The sequence below is a fragment of the Pteropus alecto genome, unplaced genomic scaffold (genome assembly GCF_000325575.1).
Source record: "Pteropus alecto unplaced genomic scaffold, ASM32557v1 scaffold71, whole genome shotgun sequence".
NCBI lineage: Eukaryota > Metazoa > Chordata > Mammalia > Chiroptera > Pteropodidae > Pteropus > Pteropus alecto.
This window is the reverse complement of record NW_006433024.1, coordinates 20565773-20591575: the sequence shown is the minus strand read 5'-3', so window position 1 is coordinate 20591575 and position 25803 is coordinate 20565773. Positions and strand designations below refer to the sequence as shown.

At 43.5% G+C, this 25803-nt stretch overlaps 1 protein-coding gene across 1 annotated transcript in view; it reads right to left on the bottom strand.

Annotated features, from left to right (window-relative positions):
• The window catches only part of PTPRJ (protein tyrosine phosphatase, receptor type J), a 41250-nt gene extending 15767 nt beyond the window's left edge, over positions 1-25483 (bottom strand). Inside the window, exons 1-14 of the mRNA XM_006908129.3 lie at positions 25391-25483; positions 24089-24310; positions 21900-22160; positions 19275-19511; positions 17933-18136; positions 15210-15476; positions 13768-14028; positions 10308-10565; positions 9266-9544; positions 7021-7311; positions 4487-4618; positions 2873-3083; positions 2635-2759; positions 1474-1561 (exon numbers count right to left, since the gene is read on the bottom strand). Of these exons, the coding sequence (XP_006908191.1) occupies positions 1474-1561; positions 2635-2759; positions 2873-3083; positions 4487-4618; positions 7021-7311; positions 9266-9544; positions 10308-10565; positions 13768-14028; positions 15210-15476; positions 17933-18136; positions 19275-19511; positions 21900-22160; positions 24089-24152 (2678 nt within the window). The 5' untranslated portion in view covers positions 24153-24310; positions 25391-25483. The remainder of the gene's footprint in view (positions 1-1473; positions 1562-2634; positions 2760-2872; positions 3084-4486; positions 4619-7020; positions 7312-9265; positions 9545-10307; positions 10566-13767; positions 14029-15209; positions 15477-17932; positions 18137-19274; positions 19512-21899; positions 22161-24088; positions 24311-25390) is intronic.
• Between the last annotated feature and the right edge of the window lie 320 nt (positions 25484-25803).

The window sequence follows — 25803 nt, the reverse complement described above, 5'->3', positions numbered from 1 at the left end:
AGAAACTATATCCAGTGTAGCAAGGTGGAGAGACATCTGCTACTCTCCTGCATTGTTGGCTAAATCTCACATTGGTTTTTAAAAAAAAAAAAAAATTCTGAAAGGCAATTTGGCATAAGTATCGAAACTGAAAACATGCCCACCTACTGACCCAGCAACTGACCAGCTTGGAAATTAGCCTAAGGAAATAATCATAAATGAGCCCAAAGATTTAGGCACAAGGATAAGTAACTGTGGCAAAAGAGAAAACATTAGAAAATTGGTTAAATAATATACATACAGTTGAATACTCCGTAGCCACTTAAAATGAAAAAGACATGAAGCTGTCTGTGCGTCTTAATAAAGCAGGCTAGAAAATAATATGTATAATATGATTCCACTTGTTTGTGTGTGTGTGTGTGTGTGTGTATGTATTTGTGTGTGAGCTGTAATCACATCAGTGTTACAGGAAGTTTTGTGTGGGTGCTGCGATTATGGATTATCTATTTTCTTCGCTCTTCTTTTCTGGTTTGGTGCTTTTCGTTTTGCCATTGCATGTATTTCTTTATTTTAACAGGAAACAATAAAGCTGTTTTTGACTTTTCTGTTGCAAAAACAAAAATCAGAATCAAATCCAAAAAGCTGACACTGAGCACTTCCTATCAACTGGACAGGGCGAGGTGGTGGCAGAAGAATCAAGCATAGTGGCATTAGAAACCCAGAGCCGGGATGAAAATTCTTTGGCTGGCAGGACCTGATGCCACAAATGATTCCCAGCTGATACACAGGCTTCACACACCATACAGTGAGGCAAGAGGGCATGCAATAAAGAGCAAAGACCGGGTTCAAGTTCATTTCCCCACTTCCCACACTCAGCTTCTTTCTTGCAACAGGGCTTATAAGGCCTGCCTCGCAGAGCTCCAGGAGTGAGAAAACACAAAGCAAGCACAAACCCAGGCACACAGTAAGCACTCAAAACAGAGTTGCTATTTTTACTATTTAACTACCTCCAACAGGAGTTTTACAGATGACATAATCAGAGCATTCGAGGCACAAGACACTGCGAAGAGCTTTGTTTAATGTTCTTCAGTGTCCTGACTTAGGCACTGCTATTATCCCCATAGCGCAGGTGAGAACGTTAACGCTAAGGTCTCTAACAGCTAGTCAGAGAGGAACCGTGTGTTTAAACTCAGCTAACTCTAAACGGAAATCTCTTAACAGAGAAACTGATTTGTGAACCAGAACCCACTGTGTGAAAGCACCCTGCCCTGCTCACCCATGACCTGACGTCAGAGCTGGGATCTGCTTTAAAATCCTCCAGCTCGGCGGTCAAGATGAAATAAGACCAGCCAGATGGTGAAGACTGTGTGGGTGATGGGGAAATGGGGGCCCGTTTCCTTATTCCTTCCGATTGTGTAAATGTCTGAAATTTTCCATCATAAAAAGCTTCCTTAAAAAAAGCAGGGTATTATTATTAATGAAAGCAATGGTCACCTTTTCTTTCTCCAGAAGATGAAGCCTCCAACAGCCACAATAACCATGGCACCAAAGATACATCCAAAAACTGCTCCACAGATGACACCTGGGAACAATACAAATGGGAGGCACATGAAGAGGTAGGTGTTCACCAACCGGAAGAGTCCTCGAACCAGAGGGAGTGGGCTGTGTATGTGTCGTGTGCACAGACTCTCTCCCACTCCCTCTCACATACATACACACACACACATACACACACACACGCACAGTTAAGTACCTTTGGACCTAAAACTAGGCATTTAGGAGCCGGGTTACTTGTCCACAGTCCACCACTAACCGGAGGCTCTGTGAAAGTCACAGCTCCTCTCCAGGTCTCAGCTTCCTCAACCGCAAATTTAAGGAGCCATGCTCCACATGGTTCCTACCACCTCTGACCCTTTGAGATTAATACCCACATATGAGCAGAAGCACCTAAGCACCATGCTCAGGTGACATAAAAACCATCTGTTTACTGGGTAAGCGGGTGGGGATTCCCCAGACTTGGCTTCTAGGGCAGGAATTCTTTTCTGCAGCCAACGACTTCCGAGTGTGAAAACCAGACACACTAACAAACCAGTTAGTCAATGTGTCTCTGGTCTGAGGTAAGTAATGTACCCGCCTGGGGTCCTTGAAGCTCCTACATCCTGCCGTTCTGTATGATAAAGGAGAGCAGTACTCGACTAGGATTCCAAGAATGTCAGATCTGCCTCTAAGCGACAGTGAAACCCCAGGTAAGCCACTGCCTCTCTCTGGGCCTTCATTGCCTCATTTCTAAAAGGATTTGGACAAGACGATTTCTGTGCTCCCACAAGGGTTCTATGCACTAACAGCCACATCGTGGGTCTGGCACGGGACGCAAAAATGACTGCACTGAGAAAAAAGGACCAATCAGTGTGCAGACAGAAATGCAGCTGGCATTCCGAGGAGGAAGTGGGGGTGGGTCAAGAGACATTGGGGACCTCAGAAGAGGAAGCTGAGCTGGTTTCTGGGAAGGGGGTCAAGTGACATGTCAACTTCTGAGAGGAGAAACCAGGCACTCCAACCCTCCTGGGATCCAAGGGAGACGTGCAGACACCTGGCCTTCTGTGGACGCTGACGGCAAAACCCTCTGAATTGCTAGCAGCGTTGTTTTTCCCCTACCTGGATCCTGGGGCAGGAAAACAGCATCTGAATAGCGGCTGAAGGACACATAGCTCCTGGCCCCATCTATGAGTCCAACATTCGTAGGTTTAAAGGTAATATTGGTGAAGCCAGCCACACAAGCCCTGAGGGATGACAAGAGGAAAAAGAGGTGGCTGAGATGTGTCTAACGGGCAGGAATGTAAAGTTTTGCACTCAGGAGGTTGAGCCCCAAAACACAAGAACCAGGAGACGTTACCGATAGGAGCCCAGGGGCTCCAGCTTCCCGTTGTAATAGCCTTGCGTGGTTGATTCATTCCCAACGTTGATTTCGTATTTCGAGTCTTCAGACAAGCCCTGAGAATGTCCTTCTTCTTCTGTTGTTATGAGGTATGTCACGTAAGTATCCGAGAACCCCTTTTTGAAATCTTCATATGTATGATTCAAAACATCTACAGACGGGGAAACATCTAAGAAAGGCACACGGAAGAGAATTCAGAAGAAAGTGATGGCAAACAGAGATTTCCATCTCCCACGCATCTAAACAATGATGCTGACACTGGGTGACAATGACAACAGCTGCCATCTCTCAAGGATGCTCTCTATGCCAGGCTCTACTTGCATTACGTTCTAAGTGCTTTACTTACATTAACTCATTTAATCCCCACAAGAATCTCATCACATGGGCTTATTCTTCCCATTTTGCAAACAGGAAAATGAAGGCACAGAAAGCTCAAGGACCAAAAGCCACACTGCCTGCGTGGTGGAGTTGGATTTCTAACCCAGACGATCTGATTCAAGCATGTGGGTCATCCATCACAGGCTGGTCAGTCTGGTCAGTATGCAATATTGCCTCCCTCATTTAGTAAAGGTCTGAGCGTGGAATTTTCTTAAAACCTTCACAGAAAATTGACCAGGTGCTTGAAACAGACCCAAAATAAAAGGCAGAGAGAGATCAGATAGCCACGTCACTTTCTGAAAATTTTTTGCAGGTTTATGACAAATGCCTTAGTTTCCATGGTCCCCACGATCCTGACGGTGTGTTTGAACTTCACCTTCCTTGAGAAGATGAGGAAAGAATCACAGGTTGAAAGACAGAGGGAGCTGTACTCCGTTATTCACATTTAAAAAACCACCAAAATCAAAAAAAAAAAAAACTTGGCTTTTTCAACCCAGGCCTCATGCAAAGCACCCACACACAGCTAGCAAAGATACCCTTGAATCGCTCCCTCCTCACTGCCTAAGAATGTACTGGAACCCTTTAAGGAACAGCAGCCTTTCACCCACCTCCTCTCTCAACTATGAGGACACTCTTTGCAAGTTCCCACTACAAATGCAAATTATCTTCCAAGAGAAAGTCATCCTTTGACTGTTATGGGTGCATGTGCATTTGTGTGGTGTGTGTATGTGTGACAGGGGCGGAAGGTGCTCTAATTAAAAGACCCTGTGTTGTAAAGTAGATGAAAAAACCTAGATCAAATACCAGCAAGTTATGGCCCACAGGCCAAATCCAGCCAGCCACCCATTTTGGTAAATAACATTTTATTGGAACAGCCGCACTCATTCTTTATGTATCTTCTATGACTGCTTTCACACTTCATTGGCAGAGTTGAGTAATTGTGACAGAGACTGTTAAGGCCTGGAAGGCTTAAAATATTTGCTGTCTGGCCCTTTATAGAAAGTTTGTCAACCCCCAACCTAAATCATCAGGCAAATGGCCTACCCCCTCCTACCCCCATCTGATTGTCGAGCATAGGCTACAGTGTAAAAACAGACATACATTTGTATCTACAACGTGCCTCAGAGGGCGCAGAAGTGGCAACCAGTCACCACATCACTCACTGGCTATGTGACCCATAAGGACCCCCCTTACCTTCCCCAGTGGTGAGAATAAGAGCATAGGCTTTGATGGGTCCGTGGCTGGCTTCAAACCCACTGAACTTGACCTTTACCGAATTGTGGCTGACAGATGTAATATTAGGAGATTCATCTGGAGAAGGGGGGTCTGAAACAACAAAACGAAACGATCATCCGACATCTAAAACCAAAGAAGGGACAAAATTATTACGGAGAGAATGTGCTGCAGTGCCCTCGTCAAGTTCTGCCCTTGCTGTGGACAGTGGGTGCTGGGCTCATGCAAAGCAAACCCAAGGCAGGGACAGCCTTGGAACCGCCTCCGGCTCACGGCCCTGTTGGTTGAAGAGAACCTGCCTTTTCGATCTTTCCCTGGCCCCTCCGGACTCAGAGAAGCCAGGTTCCTTATTTTGAGAACTGAGGCAGGAGAAGGAGAGCGAGAGAGAGACTGATGTGAGTGGATCTCTAAGGTGGGGACTTGGGAGCTGTACGCAGACATCTAGTAACTGACAGCAGTGGCCAGTTGAAGGCGGTGTCCCCACGTCTAACTGTCAGCTGTCTCAACAGAGACATCCTATCAAGGCTCCCACATTTCCCAGCAGCTTCGTGCCTCTCAGCCCGTTGGCATTCCATCCCGAGACTGTCAGCGGGCACGTGGGCACACCCACCTCCAAGCCTGGGAACCCTTTCCCTCCCACTGCTCATCTCAATCCTACGCTCCACGGGCCTCGTCTGCCTCACTCACCACGAAGCACCCCCAAAAATGTGTCCCTTACTCCGGCACACAGTAATCCAACCAATGTTGGCTACAAGACTATCACGCCAACTGTCCCAGATTTACCCACCCCGCCAACACTTCCTGCCTCTTCCAGAGAACACACAACTCCACTTTTGTGTTAAATGAAAACCGTGTTCAATTTGTCCATTTAAAAAGCACGTTCGATTTGTAATAACAATTCATCTGAGGAAGGGGAGCTGCAGATTGAAAAGTGAGCGAATCACTGGACTAAATGATGGTGGTCATTACTCAACCCTACCACACACTATCCTTCAAAAACGACTAACTCTGACAAGCCCCTACTCTTCACTGCACCCAGCACTGGAGACAGCCAATAAGAGGTGGTTTCGGTTTCTCAGTAGCTTATACCACTGAAGAGATGACATTATGAAACAGAGAACTATGAAAACGCTCCCGAAGGTTCACTGTTTCCACTAGGTTCTGGAGTGCTACAGAAACTCAAAGGAGTGTGTCCCAGGGTCGTCCTGCACAACTGTGTACTACCCAGCTCCAGAAAGCCCCGTGCACATCAGAGTCCGTATGAATTGCGTCTCCTGGAATTGTGCAGTGCACAACCTGGGCGGCCGCACACACGGCAGCTCTTAAGTGGTCTTCCACTCACATCACCTCATCTAATTTGTGTAATAGTCTTGGAAGGTAGGTATCATTTCCCCTTTTCACAACTAAAGAAATCAAAGTTCAGAGAGATTAAATATTTTTTCTGAGATCACATAGGTAAAAGGAAGAACTTAGAAACAAACTCAGGTCTGCCCTTATAAGTTTGAGGCTCTGTCCACAGAACCCTTAATCGCTTTCTAAGACACCTTCCCTGAAGGAAGTGGCTGTTTTTTCTTGTGTTACCATCACTAATTCTCATAAAATTGTCCAAAACAGTCTGGCACCCTAAACATATCCAGGAGTCTAAAAGCACGAAGCAAAACCAACTCCACCAGGTTGATCTAAGACATAACTTTGGCAAAGACATGGGGAGCAAAAGATAGACATGCAAAGACCAAGTAGAGGATCCCTCCCTGTGTAGTGCGTGACCCCATTTCCCAAAACAGCTGGCAAGCTCGTCAGTACAGATTCTAGGGAAATGTGAATCTTGACTGAATACCTGATCAAAGTGAAAAAAGTATTGTTAATTTTTTAAGTGTGATGGTAACAGTAATGTGGTTATGTTTGAAAGGAAGAATAAAGGAGTCCCTACCTTGAAGCAATACAGACTGAAATATTTACAAATAATTTACAAATACTTACAAATTCAAGACTGACCAGGACTGGTCTCAAAGTAATCCAATAAGGGAGGAGGGGATTTAAAACAAAACATTGGTCCAATGTTGACAAATGTTCAACCAGGTGAGGATGGGTACATGGGTTTCTTTACACTTGCCTCCATTTTTTTTGTGTATTTGAATATTTCTATAAAAGTGCTATTTTTAATGCAGTAAGAGATCTCACGACTTAGAAAATGTGGCAATGAATTATATTCAGTAAAGCAAAGGAAACTTTTGGAATGTGAAAAGTGAGCTCTCCCATCCTTGGCTTTTTTAGACAAGATTTCTATAGAATTGGGTTAACAGTCTATGCCAACAAAAACAAATATTTTAGCAGGAATTAAAACACACACACACGCGCATTAGTGCGCACGCGCGCACACACACACACACACACACACACACCAGATTCCTAGGCCACACTTGCAGACCTGCTAGGTCTGCCTCTTCAGCAGTGACCACAATGCCACTAGGCCACCCTGCCACCACGAAGCCCACCTGTGATGCCTGTGAGGCAGGTGTTTTGGGTGGCGGGTGCTGTCTTGTTACAGGACAAGGCAGTGATGCTAATGTCATACGAGGTAGAAAAATTCAAATATGTGACTTCCGTCCTGTACTCAGTGAGATTCTCCGAAGAGCAGCCCTCCAGGAGTGTCATATTTTTCCAATCTCCTCTGCTGACCTCCAGCTGAAAGCCTGTGCTGGTACCAGGAGGGCAGGCCCACTTGAGAACCAAGGTTGGCTCCTTGGGGACCACTTCACAGTGGAAAGAGGCCACTGGTGCAGGTTCTGCAAGGCAAGCACAGCACAGCATGAGATTCTGGGGCTTTGGCCTTTGCAAACACTAAAACTTGGCGAGCAGCAGAATCCTGAGACATTCATGAGGAGGCGACAGGCGTGGGGCATGGTAGAAGAAGCAGAGACTGACCTGAATCGGGCATTACTGAACTATGTAACCTTGGATCAGTCACCCAACCATTTTGAGCCTCAGCTGCAGGACTATTTGAAGCTGAAACACTGGCTGTTGGTCACCAAACTGGAAGAGAACAGGGCTCTGCGAGAGGTAGCTATATCCTAAAACTTTGGTGACTTTTTCACCTACAGTGACTTCTTCACCTATGTCATATCATTTTGGGGATTACTATCCCATTTTGCTGATGAATCAACTGAGGCTTAGAGAGGTTAAGAAATTTGCATAAAGTGGCATGGCTTGTTAAGTGGAGAAGCCAACACTGGATACTAAGTTTTCTAAACCCAAGTCCAGAACATTTTCTGTACACACAACATGCTGAATAATTAATAGTAAATGGTATCAGTTTCTTTATCTTTAAAACACAGTATTATTTGTTTCTACATTTTTTGAAAGCCAACAGGGTTTTGAGAGCCAACATCAAACTGATATAAATGAATAACTCAGTATTAATGCACTGGGAAAGAATGTCATCACTACTTTAATGTTGCACTGTTTTAAAGCAGGAATAGCTCTAACAAATCACCTAGTGCAACTCCCACATCCTCCACCTGAGGCCTGGAAAGGTAACCTGCTCAATGCACACCTACTCTCTCTGCTCCTGTTCCATCCGCCCCCAGTCATTAATGCTCATGTATGCTTTTCTCCTGCTTTGGGCTGCAATGAGTATAGCTAAGAGAAGTGTCAGCAACGGAAGCCACCCAAATACCAAAGATCAGAGTCTAGACTAGGTGAGACAGAGCCTGAGTTAGCAGAGGTGACTCAAAGAAGCAGGGATTTCTTTAGCCACTCCATGTGACAGGTCAGAGGTCGTCAAGGTTCCAGCTCCTACACTAGCAGGGAGGCTAATCCAATGAGACTCCTCCTGCTTTCCAAATCAGCCTGAACACACTTGAGTGGCTTGGCCTTAGGAAGGGAAGATACGGATGTAAAGAGGGTGGAGAATAAGGTGGTACGAGGGCCACAGTCAGAACTGTGAGCAGAGGTCCTTATAACCGTCTGCAAAACAGTCCCTGGGATACTCTCCAAAAGGTCCCTCAGCGAAACGCAGGGCTCCCCTTCGCTTTATCACACTCTTCACAGTGAGAGATAAGGATGAACAAAGGATTTTAACAATATCCTTTCCATCTTCTTGGTGTAAAAGCCAAACTATTGACTACAAGCCTAGACATCACCTGTGCTCCGGCCAATACCTCTCAAGCCTCACCTCCTGCCCGCCTCGCCCTCCTGTTCCCACAGACCCGCTCCTGCTACCCTGGCCGGCTGCTCTTCCCTTAATGCCACAAGCACACTCCAGCCTCGGGGCCTTTGCACTGGCTGCTCCGCTGCCTGCAATGCTCAATGCCCAATGTCCACATGGTTGGCTATTTTATTTCTTTCAGGTCTTTGCTCAAAAGTCACCTTTTCACTAAGGCCTTCCCTGGGTACCCTCAATAAACATCTCATCTCCCTATTCCTTGTTTTATTCCCTCTCCTTGGCAGTAATCATCACCTAATAACTTATTTACCTTATTATATCTTCCCCACCAGAATAAAAGTTCCAGGAAGGCAGGGACTGAGTCACTGAAAAGTACCTAACATATAGTAAGTGCTCAATAAATATTTGTTGAACGGATAAATGATGAGGGCAACAAAACAGCACTAGTAAGCTAACAGGATGTCTCAGAGAGCTCTGTCTCTTATTACACAAAAGCTGATAAACAAGTCTGGGGAGGAGCTACTTGCCAGGTCAACACCACATAGGGAGTCCAAGAGGCACCCAGGGCTACTCACCTGTACAGAATGACTGCCGGTCAGGTTCCAGGGACTCAATGACATCCCCGACTTGGGTGAAGATCTTTACTGTGTACCACGAGCCAGGTATTAATTCAGTGACGGTGGCATAGGTGATGCCAATGACTGTGACTTCTTTTGCTTCCTCGCTGGAATTTCCACCCTGCTCAATAATAAGGCGGTAGGTGTACGTGGAAGAGGCTTCATCCAAGTTCTGCCAGCTGAATGTTGCTGCTGTGGTATTAGTATTTACTTCAAGGTTAGACACATTGCTGGGCCCTTGATTCAAAAGAGCAGAAAAAGCTTGAATTAACTTGAATTCCAGGATGATTGTGTTTACTGAATTTAAAAATAACCTGGCTCTTTTTAGGAAAGAATGAATAAGTCTAATATTTGCTGGCTCAAAAGATGGAAAACTTTTCAAAATGACATTCAGAAAATAATTATACACATAAATCTCAAAAGAATTGAAGTTTTGCATGCTTTTTTTAATACTGCATATTTATCTGAAATACATTTTCAAGATACAATTTCCTATCTGTTTTTGAAATCTGGTCAATAAAAGAAAAAAATACGAAAAAGATATGTCAAATTATCATCTCTGCCATACATTTATTTAGATCAAATATTAGCAAAGCACCTCCCTCACTGTTTCATGCAAAGCTCTTCATTTGAACAGTATCCACGAATGCCAACATGACAACTAGACTCTCCTCTAGTCATTTGAACAGTATCCACGAATGCCAACATGACAACTAGACTCTCCTCTAGTCTATATTCCCAAGGAATGAATGGAAGTTATGTTTGCCATGCTTATGGGATGACTTTCTGCTTCTAAAGACAAGTCCAAGTTCACATGGCTCAACACCAATGCCCCATGAGAAGAGCAGAACCTTTGCTGAGGCTGATGTTTTCAGCTTAAGCAGTTTCACATTCAGCCAGGAGCCTTGAAACAACTGCTCCTTAGCCAATGCTTACATCTCACCCTCCATGCAAGGGTCATAAAGAATACTCCCTTCAGAGGGCATCCTAAGACACTTACGTGTGTACTGTGCAGTGGTGTTGGAGTCCCCCTTGATATTGTTCACTTCTGGAATGATGGTGATGTTATATAAGGTGCCCGGGGTCAGGCCTCTGAGAGTGATCTCTTTGCGAGAGCTGTTGACCTGGTCAGAGCTGTGCTTGGAAACTATGTCCAGATGATAGATGTACTCAGAAGCAATGTCTGTACTCTGCCACCGCAACTGCATTTCGGTTGTGGTGACATAGACCACGGAGATGTTAAACACTGCGCTGGGGTCTGGTTAGAGGAGAAGAAAAAAGAAAGTCTGTGAGTAACTATCGTAATGTCTACTCTATTTTCAAAGGGCCTGTCCAGAGAGTCACTCTTTCACCATCGAACTCTCAAATGAATTCGCAAAGGGCAAACTCCAAAACTTAAGTGAGAAACACACATGCTCATTTCTTTCAAAAAGTCTGGCTTCCCCATAACACAGATAAATTTACAATTCACCCGCTCTACTAAGAACTCTGAGACACAGCAGCTCTACTTAATATATAGAAACAGATGCAGGGAGGCAGACAAACTGGGGAAAAAAGAAAAATGCCCCAAGCAAAAGAACAAAACAAAGCTCCAGAAAAAGAACTCACCAAAATGGACAAAAGCTATGTATCAAATGCAGAGTTCATACACTGGCTGTAAGTATGTTCAATGAACTAAGGGAAAAAGTAGATGAACTCAGTGAGAACTTTAACAAAGAAATAGAAATCATAAAAATGGAGATAGAAACAGAGACTCATGGACATGGACTATAGACTAGTGGTTACCAGAAGGTAGCGGGTGGAGGAAGGGAGGAGGTAGATGGAGTAAAGGGGGTCAAATATGTGGTGACAGAAAGAAATCTAACTATGGGAGGTGAACACACAGTGTAAATATATATGCTTTACTGTTAAAGTGTACAGCTGAAACTTACTGGATTTTGTTAACCAATGTCATCATAAAAAATTAATTTAAAAAAAATGGAGATAAAAAACATAAAAAAGTACCAGTCAGAAATAAAAAATACAATAACTGAAATGAAGAAAACATTTGAGGGAATCAACAGTAAATTAGAGAAAACAGAGGATCGAATCAGCAATTTTAAAGGTAGCAGAACACACCCAATCAGAACAGCAACAAAAAAAAAGAATCCAAAAAAATGAGTATAGTTTAAGAGACCTCTGGGACATCAACTGTACCAACATTCATATCATAGGGGTACCGGAAAGAGAAGAGAGAAAGCAAGGAATTAAAAATCTATTTGAAGAAATAATTACAGAAAACTTCCCTAACTTGGCAAAGGATCCAAAAAGGCCCACACCAAGACACATCATAATTTAAAATACCAAAGGTTAAAGACAAAGAGAGAATCTTAAAAGCAGCAAGAGAAAAGCAATTAGTTACCTACATGGGAACTCCCATAAGAGTGTCAGCTGATTTCTCAACAGAAACTTTGCAGGCCAGAAGGGATTGGTATGAAATATTCGAAGTGATGAAAAGCAAGGGCCTCCAACCAAGATTACTCTACCCAGCAAAGCTATCATTTAGAATCAAAGGATAGATAAAAAGCTTCCCAGATAAGAAAAAGCTAAAGGAGTTCCATCAATACCAAACCAATATTACAAGAAATGTTAGCGGGACTTCTTTAAGAAGAAAAATTAAAAAATTCAAAAATATAAATATTAAAATGGCAATAACTACATATCTTTCAATGATTACTTTAAATATAAATGGATTAAACGCTGCAAACAAAAGATAGGGTAACTGAATGGATAACAAGAAAAACAAGACCCTTACATATGCTGCCTAAAAGAGACTCTCTTCAGATCAAAAGATACACATGATATTTCATGAAAATGAAAATAAACAAACAAAAAAAAGCTGGGATAGCGACACTTGTACTGGACAAAAATAGGCTTTAAAACAAAGACTATGATGAGAGACAAAGAAGAATCTAGTAATCCCACTTCTGAGTATTTATCCAAACAAACCCAAAACAGTACTTCAAAGGGACATGTGAATCCATAAGTTCATTGCAGCATTATTTACAGCGGTCAAAGTATGGAGGCAACCTGGGTGTCCATCAGTGGATGAATAAAGAAGAGGTGGTACATATATACGATAGAATATTACTCTGCCATAAAAAAAAGAATGAAATCTCGCCATATGCAACAACATGAATGGACCTAGAGGGCATTGTGCTGCGTGGAGTAAGTCAGACAAAGACAAATGCCATATGATTTCACTTATATGTGGAATCTAAAGAACAAAATAAAAGAACAAACAAAATAGAAACAAACTCATAGATGTGGAGAACATTTTGATGGCTGCCAGATGGAGGGTGGATGAAAAATGGGAAAGGATTAAGTAGTACATATTGGTAGTTACACAGTCATGAGGATATAAAGTACAGCATAAGGAATATAGCCGATAATATTGTAATATCTAGGTATGGTGTTGAATGGGTACTGGATTTATCAGGGTGATCACTTTGTAAGTTATATCAATGTCTAATCACTGTGTTGTACATCTAAAACTAAGATAATATTGTATGTCAACTATAAATGAAAAATTTTAAAATTACTTTAGAAAAAGAATACATAAGCATACATTCCATTAGCTGTCAGAATGATGATGTCATCCCAAGTCATATAGCATCTGAAAAACTCCACTGTACACTCATCATGAGAGAATGAGAGTGAAAATGCCAAATAACATTTTACTATTATGCTAATAATATCTCGCAGACTCTTTGGATAAATCTAGGGGGACTCCCAGAGATCACACTTTGAAAGCCACTGACCTCGCCCAAGGTCAGCAGACTTTTTCTATGAGGCTCTGCAGGCCATATATATATTCTATGTTGCAACTATTCATTCTAGCACAAAAGCAGCCATAGACAGTACATAAACAAATAGACACGGTTGTGTTCTGACAAAATTTTATTTACAAAAACAGGGAGTCAGCTGGATTTGGCCCATGGGCCATTATTATCTGTTGGCCCCTGATATAGACAATGGAGTGCCAGGAAGGTATGAAAATTATCCTGTAGAAATATAGAAATATTTATATTGACAGAGAGAAATGTTCATAATAAACTGATATGTGGGGGGGAAAGCAGATTACAAAACCACATGTACAGAATGACTTCAATGTTTGTAAAATATATATACGTATATGTATGTATATTTATATATACACCTATATAAATCTTAAAGTTGTAAAACATCACTCATCAAAAGTTACCAGTGATTATTTCTGATTGATGGTTTATATGTGATATTTTTCTTTTCCCTTATCATTTTTATTCCTATAAAAATGAATATGCACTACTGTTGTAAATTTTTTAAAGATTTTTTTTTTAGATAATTAAAAGAAAAACAATATCTGGAAAACCCAACATTTATAAATCATCCTTTAAGAAACATCACTGTTTCACGGGACGCACAGCCTGTCTACTTACCAGTTGTATTGCAAACTGTCTGGGGATCCCCTTCAGTCCCATTTGGTCCTTGTGGAAATATTTCAAAACAATACTTGGTTCCCGGGTGTAAGTCCTCGATGACAATACTACCTTGGTTGGTGGTTTCTTCCTCCAGAGGTTTTCCACCTTCATCCTGTGTGATGAGTATCTTAAAGAAATCTGAGTAGTTGCTGCTCCAAGCTAAGCCGATAGCCCTGGTGGTAACATTTGTCACTCGAAAGTTGGAAACTGGATCAGGGCCTGAGGGAAGAAAGTAAATGACTAGATTAAGAATCTATTTCTCCAGAAGACAAGGGTGACTGAAGTTCACAAAATATTTATAGAGATGAAATGCATATTTGGGATACCTGGCCTATATTTTTCTCCTCTTTGTATTATCATCTACAACACGAGCCCCTCAGAAACTGGCATTTTGGCCACTGAGAGAACAGCTGGCTACAAGAGTACAGAAACTGCTTGCTTAGGCTGTACACCATCATTCACAGGAAATGAGAGGTAGTGTGAACCCTGTGGGCAAGGACTTAGGCTCTGAAGTAGGGCCTTGTCCTCTGACAGTGTGCTTCCTGCAAAGGCACAGACACTCAAGTAAAGCATTCTGTGGGATGAGCCTTGGGTCCAGAGCCAAGCACTCTGGGTTCAAGTCCTTGCTCTGTGACTTTGCCCAAGCTCTGTGGCCTTGGGCAAACTGTTTAAGAGCCAAGCACTCTGGGTTCAAGTCCTTGCTCTGCGACTTGCTAGCTCTGTGGCCTTGGGCAAACTGTTCAGCTCAGTTTTCTCATGTAAAACATATCATATCTACTACAAAAGCAATTGCAATACCAATATTAATGTAGTATTATTCTAACTGGCACGCCATTATTTAGTTTAAATTATGGATCTTCTTTGGAACAGAAAGCTTTTAATATGTTGCCTATCATCTTATCTTCACGGGACAGTTAAGCAAGCGAAGGATGAGACATAGCTGTGCCCTGCTCCATTATAACATCAGCACCTTAAGGACAAAGGGACACGAATATCCAAGTTCCTTTTTGTCTGCATATAGCAATTTGCTCCAGCCCTCTACCACACTAAAATGGTCATTACGAGCATAGGCTGGAGTCAAGACAACTGCCTAATCTCACCTGTCACTTGCCAGGTGTGATAATAGTCTTGGCTTCCTCATCCATAAAATAGGCTAATGCCAACCACATCACAGTGCTGTGAACATTAAGTGAGACAGAGCAGGGAAAGTAAGTCATATGATGCTGGGCATGTGGGTAGGATCGGTCAACGATCACCATTATCATGTCGCACATCCTGAGTATAAGAGTCCTGTGGGCCCACATACTCAGCTGTGCCTTCCTTGAGGAGTCTTGTCTAGTATCTGGGCCTGGCACAGAGCAGACAGGCAAGAACGGTTAGTGAACAATGCGTGAACTCACGGGTGTACACTTGGAGGAAGCCAGGTATGCCCTCGGCACTGCCGTTAAGGAAAGGATGCACTGTGATGTTGTACAAGGTGCTCGGGCTGAGTGAAGTGATAACAGCTTGAGTCTCGTTGACAGTGAGGTTGAGGGAACTGGTCTGCCCAGCAACTTGTATCTTGAAGGTGTAGAAAGAAGACGGCTCATCATCATTGATTTTCCAGGTCAGGGTCATGCCCGTGGCACTGATATTTGCAGCTTCAATGTCGAAAACGAGACTGGACTCTGTGAAGACACAAAAGGAGTTAAGAGTAACCAGAATGATCAAGCCAGAAAGAGAGAAGCCGTCATCAGAGCATGTCATCTAGTCTAAGAAACACTCCTAGCGAGTGTTCCTATTCCACACCATTTACTCCAAACCACAACACACGCAAATGTATGGGGGTCCCAGCAAGGGTCAGGCAACGTCCTCCACAAAGAAACACCCTGGCCAACTGCAACCGCAGAGTTCCTCCTCGTTCTTCTTGTGAGTTGACCCTTAGAGATACGGTGGACTCCTCCGACGATAACACAGATGCCACACGTGCCCTGCCCCAGGAGCTGGGGCAACCCAGGAAAGTGCTCAAGCATACATCCAAAGGCTTGACACAATACATGTACATACATGTACATGTATACATGTGTGTACACGTGTACAAGTTTGTATGTGTATACGCACCTACATATATGTACACACACATACATATATGTACACGCACACCATATAGAGAGGTTTAAGGTTTCTACAATTATTATTTATCAAGGACAGTTCAACACAAACCAGGCTCTGTGTATATCCATAGGACCAAGAACCTAAGAAGCAATCACTATTACTTTAATTCTGCTCGAACTGCATTAAAAAGCAGGGACCCAGGCCCATACTAATCATCTGACCCCTTTTAATGAATCAGGCAAAGGGCCCCTCCTCCGGACAGACCCAGTCCTATGCTATGTGGCTTGGTGAGAGCCCACGGACTAGATTTCAGCCCCATTCACCTTCTTGCACAAGCATCTTGTGTGCAGGACAGCACCCCTGCCCTGGTCAATGTACTCCCCCTCTTCCTCACCCCTTACCTACCCTCTAGACACCAAGCCCTCCTCCCCAGGAGCCTCCCACTTGCCAACCTGCTGAGTTACTGGAGGTCCCCAAGTGGCCTTTCCTACAGCTGCATCATCACCTCCTTACCCACACATGAGCATCACCAGTAGAAGAGGAAAGAAGGAAGGAGGGCACAAGTGAACCCTCTTGCAGTGTAGATACCCAGGAAAGCAACAATTCCTTACAGACAGGCCTTGTCACTGGCTTCTCGCCCAAATTTTCTAGCCCTGTGCAAGCAATACGGCCAGGCTAGTAACTGCCTCGTCTACAGCATGCCCTGACCTCCCATCTCCCAAAGAGAGAGACGACTCCCAAACATACAAATAGCATCTCTCCAGGAATTAAATCAACCCCTCGAGAATTATCAGGGTCCTTGAGGTCCCAGGGCCTCTCCACCTTTACCCCTCAGTGTCCACTGTCTGCACTTTCGCTCACGACCTTTGCTCAACTGACATGACCACCTCCTCTCCATTTTTCCAAAATCCTATTCTCTCTTCAAAGACAGTTCAAACTCTGTAGAAGAGGATTTGGTATATAAAAATCGTGCTCCAGCTTTCCAATGCCCACAGCACTTAAAGGGCAGCTACAGTGGACGGTGGTCACGTGTTCCCGGTGCAGCGCCCAACTCCTTCTTCCCAACAGCACCCTACCCCCTTGGTGAGAGAAGTACTTGTCACCCATGTAGACGCAAGGGGGACTGTGTCTCTCTTCTCCAGCAAATAAGTCCAGAAAGCTGGCATGTGACACTTTTTCTATCTCGGGACTCTGAATCCTGAGGAAGTGTCACCAGGTCCAGGATGGTGCAGCCCTGCAGTTTCAAAGACACTAGTCTGTTCTCTGTCCTTGGTTCTCCAGCCCCCACCCCTTGCGTTCTGTGGGTCTACGACAGCTTTTCAGAAAAGACATATTTTTGGATAAGATGATCAGAGTCGGGTCATGCTGCCTGCAACCAAGCCCCCAGAAACTACACCGTGCAGCATTTGTTCCTGAACCCACAGAGCCTGGCCATGTGCTCTTCCAAGGAGGTTTGTCTTGAGTCCTCATCTATACTGAAACTCCCTAAAGGTAGGGGCCAGGCATTTCTTTTCCTCTCTCATCAGCACCAATCCAAAAAGCCCCCAAATACTGATCAAGTTCCAGAGCGGGAGAGCTGACAAAGGAGAGGTAGAAAGCAGCACCGTGCACGTCGACGAGTTTCAACAGAAAGACTGGCACGCCTTCCAGGGTCAGGCCAAAAGAGGAAACCCTTTCTCTCATCTCAAGGGGAAGATACATAACCAACACTGATAAAATGAGTGTCAGTTTATAGGAGGAAAATATCACAGCTGCTTGTCCCATTGGCCCGTGTGCAGGGAGATGAAAAGACACGAGGCAGCACACGGCAGCCGTCACTGTGCTGTCCTGAGCTCAGTGGAAGAAGTGTCTTGGCCACTGGGTTAAGAAGAATCTCACTTGGTCTGATCAGTCCAAAATCTCTTCCAGAAAACTCCCTCTGACCACAGAACCACTTGTGAAGCAAGAGCTAACTCAGAACCAGAATCATAGAACACAAAACCTTGTGCTAGAGACTCTGGCTGAAGCCATTTTACAAAATCCGACATACTTGTCCTGAATCCTATCTCCAGGGGCTGTCCTTCTTTGCCATCGGGTGCTCGCGAATAAACAGTGGCGTTGTACTCTGTGTCAGACTTTAACCTGAGGATCAGGACCTTCGTGTCGCCAGTCAGAGCATGGACAGAGGATGTGTCTTCAGGTTCAAGTGTGTATTTGTAAACAGGGGCAGCAGGGCTCTCTGTGCTGATGGCATCTGTTTCACACACAAAAGATAAGGACATTAACGACAACCGAAGCACATCCCTGTTATCTTTCCGTGTCTCTGCCCTCCCCCCACCCCATAAGATGACACACGAGGCAGGCTCCACAGTTGGTGTTCCACAAGTGTCTGTCCCCCTCCTGCCCCAGAGAGACACATCCACCGGAAAAGGCCCCAAACGGGGGCAGACGTTTTACTTTGTATCTTCATTCCAGGTTGTACCACAGATACTTGTGCTTCTCTTTCAAACTCAGCCATTCGCCTCTCTTCCCCTCCTTTCAGGAAGTCATCTTCTCCCGCCCAATCCCTAATGTGGACTTCCAGGAACAGCCACATAACTCCAACGTGGCTCATCAGCGCCCGTCAAGGAACTATTCCCCTGGACCAGAAGCTGGCTGACAGGGGTAAAACGGGAACCGCTGGTGGCCATTTCTCCTCGAATGGCGTGGAGGGAGCCACTCTGAGAACAAAGATGGCAGAAAATACGAAGCAAGGAGAAGAGATGAGAGTCACCTCATCTCTTGCTTTAAAGCCTGCCGCCCATGGTGGGGAAATATACACAAGGCAATCGTTGCTCTTCGTCTAAGCTACTGAGAGTCTGGTTTCCATCACCTGCAATCAAGAATCCTGACGCCCACTTTGTAGTTCTGCTCCCTTGTGTGTAAAATGGAGATGGAGTATCTATTTTTGTGAATCCACAGAGTCAGCACTGAAAATGCTAGGGAATCTACAAATGTCGACTCCACTGTTAATGCAGGAGACGTCTGCCAGAAAAGCAGCTTTTTTCTCAGTAGATGTGGTGAGTTCTTCCAACAGCCCTACTTGGGTTAACACATCTGTCACTTGTTCAACTGAAAGCGTGAAACGCTAAAGGGGCTGGCTACTTTCCTGGATGTCAGACTCCAATAAGTTTCAAGCCCCATCGCCATTCTGAACCCCAATGTGCTGACCTATAAAATAAGACCGTTTTCCATCCTTCCTCACACAGGCATGGAGTCAAACTAAAAAGTGGAAGAGGACCTTCGATAAATTCTAAAACTCTATACAAATATAAGAACAATATTTTTTAAAACTGGAAGTCACTGGAAGTCAAAACCATAAAGCAGAAAGGAAACACAGCCTTGTAACTCACCTGAGCCATTTCCTATAACCAGGGACTCTCTCTGTGTCTCATTTGATTCTATAAGACTCAGGGTGACCTTATATTGAATCCCTGGCTTCAGGTCTGAAATATTGGCCACCTTCTCATCGCTTCCAGCGTCTTCAAGGAGCATCCGGCAGGTGGCAGTGCTATTATCATTCTTCCAGGCAAGAGTGACTTTCGTCACACCCACAAAGACCACGTGAAGACCAGAAACTGGAAGGGGCTCTATTTGAAAAATATACAAGAGACATTGATGAAACAAGATATCTACAATCGGCTTTCATTAAAGGTGACTGGGAACACTGATGTTTCAATATGACCTACTGTAAATACTTCTTTGATATCAGAGTCTAGTCAATCCAATCATTTCACAGTGGGGCGGGGTCAGGAGAGGATTTATTTGTTTGTTTGTTTGTTTGTTTGTTTATACAGAAAAGAGGAAAAAAGAATAAACTCTAAAGCCAAAAGTTTTTAGGATCTGTACTATTCTCCAAGACAATGACGTCCAACAGTGATTTGATAGTCTTCTAAACTGTCTTTTCCAAAGGGCAGCATTTAATTATATTTGTTTTAGACATTAGGAACAAAGCATGAAACAAAGTGATTGTTTGCTATGTCTAAAGGTCCAGATAGTGCAAATAAAATCATTTTGCAATACCAAGATATTCCCATTCAGGAGCTCGCCCTTGTACTCCAACTGCGAGGGGATCTTTTCTGATCTATACTCTCCCACCACCTTTCTTTTCATCACCTTATTTAATTGTCGGTAACATAAACAGAACCATTTCAGCCAAATGACATCCACTCCGTCATTTTTAAGATGTGACTATGGAGATACAGAGAGGCGGGTGACCTGCTCTAGAACGCACACCACTGGTGGCGTCTGGGAAGCCGGAAGCCAGGGCTCCAGCCTTCAGCTCACGGAAGCACAGACAGTGTCGCAGACAGAGCAGAAACCCTGCCTGAGGTCCGCAGGTGGCTGAACTCAAAGGCGCTGGCCGAGATGACTGCAAGTCGCCGTCCAGCTCTGAAGCGAGCTGATCCACTCTACAATTCTACTCTTTAAGAGCAAATGTTTCTGATGCAAAGATTTCTAAATTGGGTCACTCACGTGTTGTTGTTGTTGTTGCTGTTGTTGTTTTAATGGAACATCAATAAACTAGCCAGTTCAATGACTCTGGGTACCTGTGATAAATATCCATGACCCTGTGGCTCAGGAGTCAGGCCCCCTGGGTTCCCACCACTTGTAACTATGGGACCTCAGAGGAATCAACTGCTCAGCATCACAGCTTCTTCCACTGTCCCCTTTAGCTTTAAGGACATGAAAACACAGACAATGCTGCAGACAGAGCAGAAACCCTCAGCGTTACTGTGAGGACAAAATAATGTTATCAAGGGCAGCTAAGCGCACGTACATGTTCGGTAAATAGTAACTGATGAACACAGCCTGGTCCTGCCGGCTTTAAGGTGGAGCAGGATCCTCAGCTCCAGGCTGGGTGCTTCCTGCCGCCTCTTCCTGACTTTCCCCAAAGTCACCCATTATGCATCGCCTTGGCCCCATCACAGTTTCCAAATTCTGTCTTGTTTCTCCTCCTTAATTCTCTTCTCTCTCCTCTCTGCCCTTTCCTTCATCTCTTCTCTTTCAAAATTTAAGATAGTAAAGCCTGATTGTGGGTGTTTTCCCTCGAAAACTGTGCTCTGAAGAACTCTGGGAGTTTTCTGATGGTCCCTCAAGATACCCCATCCCTTAGCTCTTCTCTCTCCAGTTTTGTTCTTTTGTTTTTGTTTTTTTGTTTTTTTACTTTTGGGGCTTCTGAGAAATATTTTTATTAAAGAAATAATTTCCTGGCTTAAAAAAATATTGAAACCCACTGGTTTAGTGTTTGCCTACTCCACGTGCAGAAGCCGAGACGGTCACTTCACGTCATGGACTCTAAGAGGTGGGGTTTGCATGGCCTTCTCCAGCCCATGAGATCACATCTCCAGATCAGAAAACCAAGAGAGGGCCTCTTTTTTAAATTTTTGCTTCCTCTCAGCTTAAAAAGAGTTTCTCATTTCTTTTTAATATTTTTGGTTATTTTAAGTTTAAAAAAACAAGAACTGAATTTGTAGCTATAACAGGTGGCTCAAGGTATTAACATCTAAGCTACATAAAACAATCTAAGTTTAATTGAATGTCACTAGGCTCTTATTTAATTTGAAACACGCATTCCTTTATGAAATATACCAAAGTTTCATGCCTGGCAGAAATCTGTGGGAATATAAGCATAGCATCGACTCTCCTGGGGAACTTAAAAGAAGCCTAGCAATTAGTGACACCAACAAGACACATTCTCTGCTCCCAGGTCTTAGCAGAAAAGTATTACGCAATAATAACAAAAGATTTTGAAAACCAAACAGTTGAAATTAGTTAAAAGATCAGAAAACACATAGGATCTTAATACTGAATGATCTAGCCACCTGAACTCCTGGGCTTGAAACAACATAGAATCTTTTCTCTTCCACAGTTAATGAAAACCAATCTTTCCAACAGGCAACTTGAATGGACAAGGTTTTAGAATGTACAATGAGAAGGAATGGTTCATGATCATTCCCGGTCACTAGTCAACTTACCCGTTGTGACATTTATGGTCCTGGGAGCTCCAGAATTGTTGTTTATTTCTGGAGTGATGGAGAACATATATGAAGTAGCAGGACTTAAGTCTGTGATGTCAATGCTTGTTTGATTTAGAACAGAAATCAGACGCTTGTTTTCCTCCTCACTCTCTACTCTGTACATGTAAGTAGAGGCAAATGTGTCATTGTTTTTCCACATCAGGGGCACAGCGGTTGAACTGACGGAACCAACTTCAATGTCAAACACAGGACTGAGCCCTATTTTAATAATTTTTTCAAAAAAAAGAAAGAAAAAAATATATTTAGAAAAGAAAGGTAAGAGTAAAGACTGCCCTATGTGTCTACTTTCCAGAAGTAAATTTTGCAATCATAGAATTTCATTTCTCTTTACTGCCTCCTGAAATTCCCTCCAACAAAATACATTGAGACACATATACATACATGTATGCATGTGTGTTCGTGAAACAGGAAGCTTTAAAACAGACAAATGGTAGAGGCTGGCATGTTGACTATGATCTGTACACAGGTTAAATCTGCATAGAAGCTGGTACAGAGATTTAAGATGCAAAGTGAGTCTCTCTCCTGATTCTCAGAAAATACTGCATGTGGAGAGGTGTATATGGCACAGAAGCACGTGATAACTTTTTTGCCAACCTCTGCTATCAGGAGGAAGCTCTGTAGTTTTCTGGCATAAAGATGACAAGGGACAGAAGAGCATAAAGAGAAAAGAAGCGGTCTTGGCATCCAGACCTGGACATAAGGACCTGCTCCCTCCTTCGTCGTCTAACCTGGAATTAGTCCCTTCAAACCTCTCAGTCTCAGGTTCCTCTGCTGACAGCTCTAATATACTATATTGAACATAAGGATGGTTATTAAGGCATCACGATATGGCAAACAAGGCCACTGGTTGTGGATCCTTTTTAAACTCTGGGTTCGGAGCCCAAACCGGCTAGTCATGAGTCGTGTGATTTTCCTCAGTCTTCTCACCTCTCTTGAACCTCACCTTCGTCCTCGGTCGAACTGTAGGTGTGCAGGATCAGACACAATGGAAGTTATTACGGTTACTAACTAAAACTTCCAAGTGAGTGCGTCCTAATTACATTCAAGGTTGAGCAATGACAATGACCAACAGAAGAGGCAGCACCAGCAATCAGGCCCTTCTCTTAAGGACCTACAGATTGACCCCAGAAAAGACGGTACAGTAACACCACTTCGGCATGCGCATGACCTTCACATAACAGCAGAGACAATGTGCCTCGCCTGGCACCTAAAAGAGGCAAACATTTACTCAGTCCATGAAAAAGGGCAGGAGAGGAAATGAGAGAAAGGAAAAAGGAACAGGCTGGAAAGAAAGAGTCTTGTGGCCCACAATTCAATAAACTTCATGCTAGGAAGCCCCTCCGGACTTGACCTTCCTCTTTATAGAGTGACAGGTTCACAGGATCAGAGTAGCAGGTTATCGCTGTGGTGCCATTTACAGTCAATGCTGACGACGGTGAGGAGGGATATAAAACAATAACCACAGTCACAGCGGTGGGAGCGGCGAGGACAACAGCCCTATTTGGGGCTGACCGTGTCCCAGGCCCGGTGCCAGGTGCTGCACACACATTTTCTCATTTATGCTTCACAAGAGCTTCATGAGGAAGGCTGTAGCACTATTTTTACAAAGAAGAAACGTGTTAAGAACTATATTTTACTGATTCGTACAGAAATTCTGGGAAGGTTTTAGAAAAGCAGGTTCTTAAGTTTCGATAGTTCAGATAATAAAGCACATTTAAAAATGTTTTTAAAATACGTGTATGTGTGGAGTTGTTTGTTGTTTGTTTTTAATAAAGATGCAGAAACTAAGGTCTAAGAGGACCAATGCCTTGCCCAGGGTCACAGAGCTAGAAATTGACAGATCTGGGAAGCAAACCTGGGTCTCTGATTCCAAGTCCATGCTCCTGACCACTGGGCCGTGATAGTACTACTCAAAGAGCAGGCAGGAGGGCAGTGTGAGAACAGCTCTCAGGAACAAGGACACCCTCCAGCCAGGCAACAAGGCCAAGCATCAGAAGAGAGCTCTGACAAGTAGCTGCTTTTTACTGTTGAAGCTCAGAAAATCTGATCTCAAATACACCGCGCATGTGAAGACATGTACATTCTCTAAACCCCACGGTCCATCCCAAAAGAAGAGTCTTGCTCACGTGTTTGCACTTGTTTACGACAGCAGACAGTAGAGTCATTTAAAAAGCTGAAATTGTAATGCATCCCAGGAACCAGGTCCCGAAACGAAGTCTGTCCGTCACTTTGGAAAGGAGACTGACTCAGGTTATTCGAATCAGACACAACTTCTACTGAAAAGTTTCCTGGTGCCTCACGAAAAAGAATCTCAGTGGCTGTCGATGTGAGTGCAAACAGATCACAGCCTAGAACACAAGAAAGAAAAACAATATGCAAACTAATATAATGGTACCTCCTACCACATACTCGTGATAGGACAGGTTTTTTATTACAATTTTTAAAATTCCCCCATCTCCCCTTCTCCTTTAAAATATCACCTTATTTACCAAACTGATTAACCAGGAAGAAAAAGGAACTGCAGAATTCTTCCCATTGTTTGCACAGATTTTGCATAATTACTGTTATTAAGTGAGATTTGCTTGTATTAGAAAGTTTCAGCAAGATCTGCCCCCTTTATGTGGCACTTTGAGAACATTCTAATTATTTTATCTCTGTGGTTCACAGACTTTGAGATTTTAACAACTCCAGAAAAAAAATAAGTTACCAAATTTTGAGAACCGACAAAAAAATACCAATTTTTTACAAACAGGTACATTTAAAAAAAAAAAAACTGCCAATGACTATTATCTTCTGTTTCTCTTATAGAAACATTTTACGACCAAAAAAATTATTAAGGATATAATCCGAGTACAGGCAGTGCTTTCAACTGAATATATTTAGCTTCATTAAAACTTACTATCATTATCCCTATTCTTCTCATTTTACTACAGACCAGGGAGGACTTCGAGCGACCAACACTAGTTAGCAAGTGGGACTCAGTCCTCCACACAAAAGTAAAATATACAGGAGGCTGTATGGTTTTCCAAAGATTATACAAACTGTGTATATCGTTTTATAAATCATGAGGCAATGGAATGACCCAAGGAAATACTTATGGGATCGTAGCATATAAAACTAATATAAATCATACCGCGTCAGAGTTTCAATCGAGTTTTTTTTTTTTTTTTTAATTACCATGGATATAGGTTTGGGGGGGTAGGATCGAAGAAAATATAAATTTTTTATTTGTCTAGGTTACACAATTGATTGAATTTTTCTATCACTTGCCATTCCCACCCTCACCCCACATCTACAGAAAAACTGGAAACTAAGCGAGTTTTAACCAATTAGCATTTTCTGCAATTTTTATGTCACTGTCAATATCGCTGTGTCCATCAGGGGGCAGTAGCAAACAACACAAGAGTGGAGAGGGAAGTAGTACTTACAGGAGTCACCTGCGCACAAAATCTGTAACAGAAAAAGAAAACGGAAGTCAGCCGATTCACTCAGCCACGGAAAATGCAAATCAGAAATAAAGCAGCTGGGAATTCAATAATGCGGGCAGGGTGCTAAGAAGTCCATTATGTAAGGGCCTCCTGGCCGGGGTTAATATGTGGGGACACTGACTGCGGAAACTCAGTGTAATTCGGTGTAAGGGTGGCAGGTCCATTACAAACAACGGCTTCACTCCGTTACATGGAGGTTGATGGCGATTGGCTTCCCAATGTTTTTCCCCACAGATACATCCCATACTGCAATGCTCCCTCCTGGCACTGCATCGTGAATTGAGGCAGAAGGACACAGAAACAGCATCCAGACTTCCCTAGGCCAGAAAAAAGGCAGGGCCATGCCCAGAGAC